The sequence below is a fragment of the Morone saxatilis genome, unplaced genomic scaffold (genome assembly GCF_004916995.1).
Source record: "Morone saxatilis isolate NCDOM2014 unplaced genomic scaffold, NCSU_SB_2.0 Contig10, whole genome shotgun sequence".
Taxonomy (NCBI): Eukaryota; Metazoa; Chordata; class Actinopteri; family Moronidae; genus Morone; species Morone saxatilis.
Window position 1 is genome coordinate 5,332,973 of NW_023339652.1, and position 10,185 is coordinate 5,343,157.

General features: G+C 39.5%; 1 protein-coding gene across 1 annotated transcript in view; it reads left to right on the plus strand.

Annotated features, from left to right (window-relative positions):
• Nucleotides 1-8,838, plus strand: part of LOC118336438 (protein FAM180A) — a 12,663-nt gene extending 3,825 nt beyond the window's left edge. Inside the window, exons 2-3 of the mRNA XM_035673095.1 lie at nt 5,066-5,163; nt 5,534-8,838. Coding sequence (XP_035528988.1) covers nt 5,066-5,163; nt 5,534-5,863 — 428 coding nt within the window. The 3' untranslated portion in view covers nt 5,864-8,838. The remainder of the gene's footprint in view (nt 1-5,065; nt 5,164-5,533) is intronic.
• Nucleotides 8,839-10,185: the final 1,347 nt, after the last annotated feature.

A 10,185-nucleotide genomic window follows, 5' to 3' on the forward strand; every position in this document is an offset into this window, starting at 1 on the left:
CTTATATCTTGATGGTGCAGAGGAAAGACTGCTTGCCAGAGAAGAGGTGGTCCCTCTCTCTCCAAATTGTTGCTGGCCAATGAAGAAAGATTAAAATAAACCAACCACAAGAATTTCTCTAGTGTTTATGTAACCAAATGTAATTTTTGCTGCTCATGGGGCGCTGGTAAGGCTGCATGTCCACATGTGCATGAAGTGTGCATTTCAGCCTGTGTGTGTGTATAAAAAAAAAGTGAAAAAAACAATTTCCCCCTAGGGGATCAATAAAGTATATCTTCTTCTATCTTTTTCTTCTATCTTCTTCTAATAAAAAACTGTTGCCCTAGTTTTAACTTAACTGCCAATGGCGATTTACAGAAGAGGGCTTGACATGAGTTGGGTCGCTAGACATCGGTTGTACATTACTTTTCACAATGCATTGTGGGGTACTTTGAGTCCACTATACAGGGTATAATAATCCTCACAGATGAGAGCAGCCATATGTCATTATCTTCTCTTCAGGACGACCACGCCCCCTTTTGGGTGAAACAAGCGCTGTAAAAGTGACTAGTGGCACCATGCCTAAGAGCTGCTGCGTCACATTATGCACATCAAACAATAAAAAAAGCCAGTTTACGACTTTCTTTACTTTCCTAATCAGAAAGGACAGTAAAAGAAAAGATCTGTGGCTTTAGGCAATCTGCAGAGAGGATAAAAATGATAAACCGTGAGACCCGTACAGTCAGTATGTGTCTGTCTGTGGCAAATACTTCATCACAGGTTAGTTAATGATATTACTGAGTCAATGACATGTGTGCCAATTATAACTGTAGATTTAAATAAATCAGTAGTCTTAGTGATGGTGTAACTAAAGTTTCTACTGTGAAAGAATATGGCCCTAACATAAAATACTTTGAAATGGAGTTTTGGAGCAGAAGGTATTTCACATTATATACCTCTATAATTCACATAAACTGAGATACTTTCTAATAATGAACCTTGTAAACAGCATGAATGGACTGAAAGGACACTAATCAACCGATATTTCATTAAGCCTTTTTTTATATAACAATGCTGATCGTTGATCTGAAAAGACACAGCCTCACTGTCTGCCATGCTGGCCATAGGGTTTTGGCTCCTAATAGCTAAAAAGGAACGCGGTATTCTTATTTTACTGTATTAAATTGGCAAAGATCTCGGAATTTACATTTACCGCCAATTAAATTAAAGAGGCTGCGTTTACCCAAAAGGGGACAGGGGCTTAACGCAAGGCCGAAGTACCTGAATGGGCTGCTCTCATCTATTCAGACAGCACTGTGAAATGGCAAACTCATGGGGGACTATATAGTGGGTCGTGAGTGATTTCAGACACAGCCCTGACCTCCACACCCAGCTGTGCACCTGTTCCCAATCCCCTCATCTGCTACTCAGTATGAAACCCTTCCCTTCAGTTCCCTGCCAGATTGCCCGTTGTGTAACCCAGCCTTCATGATTCAACCTTCTGCAGCCTTTCTTATTATTATCCTTCGCCTTTTTTTTTTTTTTAGATGTTTGGCCTACCTGCCTTGCCCTTTTTGTTCTGCCTTTTGCCAGACTGTTCCTAAAACCTGTTTTTGACCATATACACTATAAACTTTGCTTTTAGCCTGCATGCTGCCACTGAGTCCTCTACCTGATTTACTTAGCCGCTACAAATGTGCGACACAAACACAAATGTGTCTTTTCCATGCAGGAATTTGTTTGTAGCTTTATAAATGTTATAAGACACACAGCCTGTTTTTGTGTCTACAGCTCTCCTGCTCCAACTATGTCAGCATTAACCAGCAATAACATTTTCATTCCGAACTGCTGTTTCCAGCGCTGGAAACATAAAACACATACTTTACTGTAAGGATATTGTGTTGCAGCAAACAATGGCAGACAGTAGCAGGCAACTTTTATGTAAATCACAGATTATTAATTTTAAATGTAAATCAGCATTGGGTTGCCGCCGAGCTGTCGTTTCCCTGCATCTCCTCCATCCTTCAGTAACATAACCCTTGTTCTAATGAGAACACTTTCCCCGCGGTGCTGTTTTGTTTACATTGACAATGCCCCACTGAACCTGGAGTGTCTCTTCAGTATCTAATATGACTGCGCAGGCACTCCTCCTCCGCTGCTGATCGTGCATCCGGGAGTCATTCAATAAGCAGTGTAAATCTTTACATACTAGTTGTGATGCTGCACATCAGTGTTGGCTCTATTGGGAAATAATGCCAGTGCTGTTTCTTGGTGTTTGCAGGGGTGAGAGGGTGACAACTTTAGGAAGGAATTTCCGTTCTACAGTTAAATTACAAAGAAGGTCTTGAAACAGCTTGTTGCTAACCATGTGCAGAACAATTTACAGGAAATATTTTAATAAATAGAAATAGTTTTACATTTTAAATGAGAAGAACAACACCAGCCTCACATCTGGGCCGTAAATATGAAGCCATGTCCAGGAGACGGTTAACTTACCTTTGCATAAATACTGGACGTGCGGAGTAAAACGCATTGCTCTTGTGAGTGTCAATAAAAAATCTGTGGTTATATTTTTACTGGGTGAGCGTGTGGTCTCTAAAACAAACACCGGCGGTTTCATTTTCTCATTCCACTCTCATGTCAGTAAGCTAAATATATGGCTGGAGACAGCAGCCAGTTAGCTTAGCTTAGCATTAATACTGGAAATGTGGGGGGAAAGTCACAGAATCCATCTACAAGCACCTACTAAGCTAACTGTCTGTACATTAAATGTATAACTGGACACAGTGGTATCGATCTACTCATCTAACTCTAGGCAAGAATAGATATTTTTAGTGAAAAGGGTGGGATGGGGTTGCACTGGGAAACTTTGAACTCTTGACCTCAGAATTCCTAAAGTCCTGGCTATGGCTCTGTTGGTTAGAGCAGGTTTTAGGGGTGAAAGGTTTGAGATAATATTTTGAGGATTACACAAATGTACCAAACTGTTAGGCTTTATTATTCCAACACTGCAACACAGAGATACAGATTTCATGTGTATACATTCTGAATGGTGGTTCGACTGAGAAAACAAATCTGGAGCTGTGACTGGCAGTCACCCAAGCAGGAAGCAGGTACACGAGGAGAGCAGCCAGTGCATGTGGCTTTGGCTGGCCTAACAAATGCTATAAAGCTAAATGTATTGGGCCGGCGAAGCTGCGGGCAGCAGGGCTGATCATTACTGCAGAATTGGCGAGGCAGCGCACCGTAGATGCCACTGTAGGGTTGAAGGAAGATTGGATCTGAATTCAGATGAAGCCCAGTGTTTATACTGTATACCTCATTAAGATCTGTGTGTGTGTGATCTGTGTGCTGGCTTACACAGCCAAGCACTGGATGGTAACTGTATATGTGAGACAGTGGAAAAAGCGTGTGAGATTATCTGGAGATGCTCAAAGGTAGTCTTGACTTACATTATTCTGGGAATCCCCTTTCAGCTCTAATCAACTTTGTGTTTCACTTCACTCTCCTGAAGCAGTGTCATCAAATTGGTCTTGGAGTCTCACACAATAGAGGCCATTATAGTATGAAGACTTTTATGGATTCTGGGCAGCAATAGTAGTCATATTATAAACAATATGGAAAGGGAAAAATGTGCATGGGGTTTCTTAGCATCCTTGTGTGACCCGTCTGCTTGTCTTTCCTTCTTGCAGCCTTGTTTGGACTTGACCTCCCAAAGACTTTCCATAACCAGTGGGAATATCTGCTCTCTATCACATAGCACTTTAAATGAAAAATGCAAATATGGAGTTGTAAGATCCGTCTAGTTCATGATCTTGGACACAAATATGTCCTTCTTATTTGATTAATAATTTCGAAGAATTTAAAACATTTCTTGTATTTTCAGTCAGTAAACTGAAAGATCTCTCTTTGAGTAGATAAAAGCTAAAAAGAAGTCTAACTTTTCTCTCTTAGGTTTTTTAAACCTCATAAAGTACTGAATTTCAATTATTTAAAGAGGTGACACCTCTAGATTATAGGAATAAAGATAGTGGTGTAATAAGTAATATAAGTAATTTAAGCAAAAGTAACAGCATTGCAAAGATAACTATTAGAGAAAATGATTAAAATGTAAGTATGAGAAGAAAGAGATGTACACACTGACCCTCTGCTTTATTAGTGCAGCTTTAACGTGTCCTTGTATCAGTGGAATTACTACAGTACAAAAAGATCTCTGAATCAAACAGCTGTGTGTAAAACTGACGAATCCACAGAGAATAGCCTGCAGTTTACCTTTATACACAGAGCAATTTAGTGTCTTTAAGCTCGTTGTTTTGGTTTACAGAGAATAAGCATATTTTTCAAAGGGCCTCTAACTATGCATCATATTCTTATCCATAACTTAACTGTTTGTCTTGCTAAGTGACTAGGCAATTCAGCTGTTATATAAAATAATAAAACAATAACAATAAAATAATAAAAAGAGTGAATTAAAAGCATTGCTGAGGAATGAAAGTAAATAACTAAAAACTACACTGTAGTAACTGTAGCAGTATTTCTTTAAAGTACTTGAGTAAATGTACTTAGTTACTTTCTACCTCTGGATAAGAGGTATATGACCATGTGGAATTGCCTCTGGTTATCACCTCCAGTAAAATATGGATTTCTTGGCATTTTATCATAGAGATGTGGCAGCAGCAACTGTTTCCTCAAGCTGAGACCCAGGGGGGTTTCATTGCAGCTCTATTTGGACACCTTAGATTAGGGGGTCACTGGTCTGCTACACATATACTGACACTTTGAAATCTGGCCAAATGAGGTCAGCAACACCTGCCCCTCTGTGAGCACATATATCTCACCTCTAAATGCACCGGCCACCACCACTTGTAAATATAGGAGCATCTGTTGCTCAGGTCGAAGACCAATTACCTTCTGCACAGCTGGAGCCAGATTCTATCACACCTGCATAATATTTGAGCAGTAATGTATCTGTGTGTACTCAACCTCTGGCCCACCCACATGCATGCCACGTGGGATAATGTGGTGCCTAATTACTTCAATACGAGGAAGATCCTCTAATCCAATTTCCTGTCCTTATGTGTTTTAGCGCTGTATCCATCTGCATATAGGATAAAGCGAGAGACATATTCGCTCCTCAACCCCACATTCCAGCGTTCAGTGGATGATGTCAACCTGCTTTTTGAGGTCAGTTTAGATCCTGTAGGTTTAAAAGTGCTGAAATAGTTCATGGCTCAGTGGTTGATTACTGGCAACAAATGTACATTTGTCGAGAATGTGCAAAGGATCTGTCCAAGTCACACATTTTTGTCCATCTTCCACTGACATTGTGTACTGCTGCTGCCCTGCTAATCATGACCAGAAATGTGAAGAATGTTTACCCAAAGTTTTCTGAACATTGATCAAAGGAACATTAACTAAAATGTTGTCTTCAGTTCACTTCACAAAGAAGTAAATAAATAGTGTCTTTGGTAGATTGGTACTAGCTGGTTTTTGGTAAGCTTAGTTGGGTTGGATACTTCTTGAATATTTTTCTTGATGGACCTGTGTCTCCCAGATCCTGCTAGCTGGAATGCAGATCCAAGGTGTGGAGAACACCATGCTGATCCCAGATGAGGAGCTGGCCTCCCTGAGGAGCGTGGAGAAGCTGGAGGTCATCTGTGACGACATCGTCCCCAAGAGGCTCTCCGACATTCGCCGTCTGACAGCAGAGCTCGCCCAGCACCGGCAACCTCTGAGCCAACAGGACTTTGAGAGGACGGTGCTGACCCTGGTGTACACCACTCAGACGCTGGCTCGAGTTAGCAACCAACATCAAAGAGAGGCATGGACGGACGCTGTGATACAGCTGTTCAGAGCCATTCAGAAGGACCTCAGACCCTCTTAAGTTATTATGTGTGTCTTACATACCCTGCATACTAATTCTATACAGTTTGGACTACAGTATTGTTATAGTATACTATTTTTGCAATTGGTATACAAGAAAGTGTGACAAAAAAATCATCTCAATTGATCAACTCAAGGTCTAGTAACTCTTTCCAGATCTTTCAACCACATCTTGCAGTTTTCCTCAGCTGACGCACTAGCTCCAACAGCTGAGTTGCTGAGTTTTCAAACACATATGCTGTGGAAAAAAAGCTAGGAAGCTTTTTTTGCTGGTCAAACCGTTTCCTAGGTCGAAAATGAACTTTTAAACTGAAGAAATTAATGCACTTTACTGTTATGTACCAACAGGAAATAATGCGATACAATAGCTTATTGTCTTTGCTTTCTGTGCTCTTCTAGAAACTGTCTCACCACTATCCAGCATCTGTGTCATTGCTTCTGTGAAATTCTTTGTGGGACGATGGGTAGCACCCTCAAAAATCAAGCGAATTCAGCATCTGTTCAAATACCTAAACCTGCAGTCTTGAGCACTCAAGTGCATGTTTACACACCTCCGAGTGGTAGACAGTGTTTCCCATCTGTGAAAAACACACAATAAAACTTAGCCCGAGACTTGATGCCACATTAAAAAAAGCTCCTTTTCTAAAGATTTCATCACAAAAACAGTTTGCCCAGTTTTATGCTGGAGGTGTGCAAGAGAGAGGGGTATGACCTGCGACAAAGGTCACCGGCTGGAATCAAATTGAGGATGTTGTGCCTTAGGACCACTCGACCACTAGGGCACCCTGATTTAATTGCTTTATCAACTATATTACTTCTCTCTGCTCATAAATTCTTTTTCACTCTCATCCGATTATGACTGTAATATATTATGTGTGATCCTACTTATTGGTTCATTATGTGAAAATTAAATAAAAGCAGCAAAGAGTCTGTGCTCTGTGTATTTGCACAAGCCACAGGATGGCCTCATTAATAACAAGTTTGTCCCAGTGAGCTCTAATACACTTCCACAGGCTTGCAGTCTTAACTTGGGCACTCTGGTAGTTACTGCCAACACGTCACAAAACTATGGGTATTGCGTACTGACTTTTCTAATTATTCTGACCTTTGACCTACTTTAAATCAAACTATAAACAGTATACTAGTTTGACAACTCCATACAGAGTTACCTCCATCTGTCCACTGACTGTCTACATGTTTAATGTTGTCAAATTACTTTAGACGGCGTTAGATGCTTTGCTCTGTCTAGAAAAGATGGCTCAGCTCATTTGATTTGTCAGCAAAAGCCCTTTGAACGAAAACCACAGATCTGTACTTAAGAGTCTGTGTACATCAATACCCCTGATTGCTCATTTGAGAAAACTGTAAAATGTTTGATAGATGTTTGCTTCAAAGCCACCCATTTCCCCACTCATTTTGGGAAATAGGTACTTGCCGTAATAGGCTTTCGTACAGTTCACTCGTCTTGGAGTGGATAGAAAGTATATATCTGTTTGTGCTGTTTTCCCTCCTTGAGTTAATTGGTTTTACATTTGCTTACATTTTAGTATTTATGGTTACATTCAAGCTTTTTCCAGCCTTGGAAATGTTTGTTTCACGAAGTTTGTCATTTCCTGCCACCAGAGCTGCATGCTCTCCACAAGCATTTAATTTATGAAAATGTATATGATGATGACAGGGTTTTTTTAGCAGCGTTTTCGCTCTCTTTCTCAGCACGTCAGCATTCATCTGATGCCCAAGCGGCTGGTGCTGACTTGGGAGGACTGATTGACGAGGAGGTGAAGACTGAAGTGATGGAATTTCCTTCCAAGACAGAGGATCAGCCTTCGCTCCCTGCACCGCTCTAACGATGATGATGATGAGTTTTGGGACGTTTCTGGCCACTACTTGACAGAGCAGTAAGACCCTAGGATATTGAAGAAAACAGCAGAACAGAACAGAACAGATTTTGTTCCAAGTATCGAATTTGACAGCAAAATTTCATTAAGACCTCTGTGTTCCATGTATTATATGACAATTCCTATTGTAATGCCTCATAGTTTTAGGTGCTACTGTTATTCACTTCTGGTATAAAGCACGAGAAATGTTCTCAAATGTTTGAAACAAAATACATATAAAATTGTATTTCCACATAGTTAATGTTTTTAACTTCAGTTTAAACTTTATGTTTCTTACTTAGATGTCTTAATGGGCTTGTCTCTGCAGTACTGAGTGGTAAACATGTGCAGTATTGTCAGGTGTGTAGGCCCATAAAAGTCAATAGTTGCGGGGGACGTGTATTGATACATTTTCCTGTAATTGAGTTGCAGCCCATTTTGCACAGTGCACACCTTAATTGTCACTAAAGTTTTAAAATCACTTACTAACTGCACTGCTTCTCTTTATCGCCATCCCATCCTATGTGCTTGTAATATAGATTTAATAAGAAAAATTAGGCTTTTACCTTGGATATTGACTTATCAGTATACGTCATGAAAGATGAGCCTGTAATATTTCATCAATTTATTGTGCTATCCCTAAATGTCATGAATAACCCTCAGCAGCATAATACATGTTGAGAGAGCAACACCAAGTGGCTACAGGCAGGACTGCAGTCTTGAAGTCCATGTTCTTAAAGCTTGTAGCCAACTTTAACCACAAGATTAGTGAGGCACTTGTTAAAAATAAGAATTCCTGTACCATTCCCCAATGTATAAGTCTTAATCATAACTATATTATGTCCATATTAGGACTTAATCATGTGGTGTAATATAACCAATCCTGACTAAAAAGATGAATCAAATTAACTGAACAGTAATGACTGTCAAGATAATCAAATATGCTGCAGCCTGCAATGCAAGATGATCCTGAAGGATTATATGCATTAAATGTAATTGATGGTCCAAATTGTATCAATAAGAAACATTAAAAGTATTCCATAACAAGCCATTTGCTGGTGTAAATGCAGGAGTATATATAATAAAGCAGTGCCAACTAGTATTGCTGTACTGTCAATAACTGCTGATATATAATATCAAATCACATCGCAAATAAAGGACTTTCACTCCTCTCCCAAGCTCTACAAATAAGATCTGTACAAAAATGGCTCCCTTCATAACACACAATTTATGTTTTATAATCATCCAATCAACAGAAATTAATAAAGCTGAATGACATTTTACTGAAAAGCATAGCACTTAAATGATCATACAATGAGCAATAAAACATAAAATGACTAGAACTGCCTAATACTATAACTAACAATCGCCTACTTCTAATGGTAATGTACCTGGACCTAACTGTGCACACAGACATTTGGTTAATTGTTTTTCACATGAGTTTCTACTACTGGAATTTTTATCTAACAATATATTTGTCATTTAGGTTTGTACCAACATCTGTATTTAAATAAGTTTTATCTCTGTGTAATATTACCAATTATCAGCCGAACATGCTCACTAGGTGGCAGCATTTTCAAATTTGATTTGCTCACTCATGTTATCAGTCATGATTTTGTCATTGGTTATTGATTTGTGCAGATGTTGTAAGGAAGCATGGGTCCAAAGGGACAACTAAGTTTAATATAACAGTACAACATGTAATAGTCGTAATACTGTCCATGCTGTGCACACAAGCATGCATGTAAGACTTTTTATTAAGAGCTCTTGAACTCATTACAATATATTTTTGTTATGCTGACACCAGCATGTGGCCTGCTGACTAAAATCAGCAACGTGGCATTTCTAATTTAAGTTCTCTTTTCTTTCTTGCGTGTGTTTTGGGTTTGAGGTGGCTTAATTAGAACTGAGTCTTGTCAAAACTGGAATGTGTCTTTCCTGGTAGAAATATTTTGTGATCACCTCCAGCTGAACAGGCAGTTGTTTTAACTCAAGCTTATCAGCTGCATATGTTTTCCCCACAGCTGTCAGACATATTTTCAGGCTTCAAGTCTAACTCTGCTGGCAGAGAGGGACCGATCACAATGTGTCACATATATACACACCGTGCTTTTCTGCACCAAATTATACAACTCAATACCTTTTCCATGTGGTTTATACAATGAGTGCACAGCAACCTGAAATATTTGATGGATTATCCCCTGTCTGCCAGTCAGATGACTTGCGGTATAACTTGGCGTTGTCTCCCCGGATATTATGAGAAAATAATTCAATATCTCGATCTTGGGCATCAAACACTCCGGCCATACCACTGAAAACATTCCTCTGGTAAAAATCAGGACAGATCCTTTTCTCTGAAGATGCTTTGACACAATATGAAAACATGTTTTGTGTTTTTATTAGGAAAAAACATTCTGAGTAAAAATAAAGCACAGAATGAAAGCAG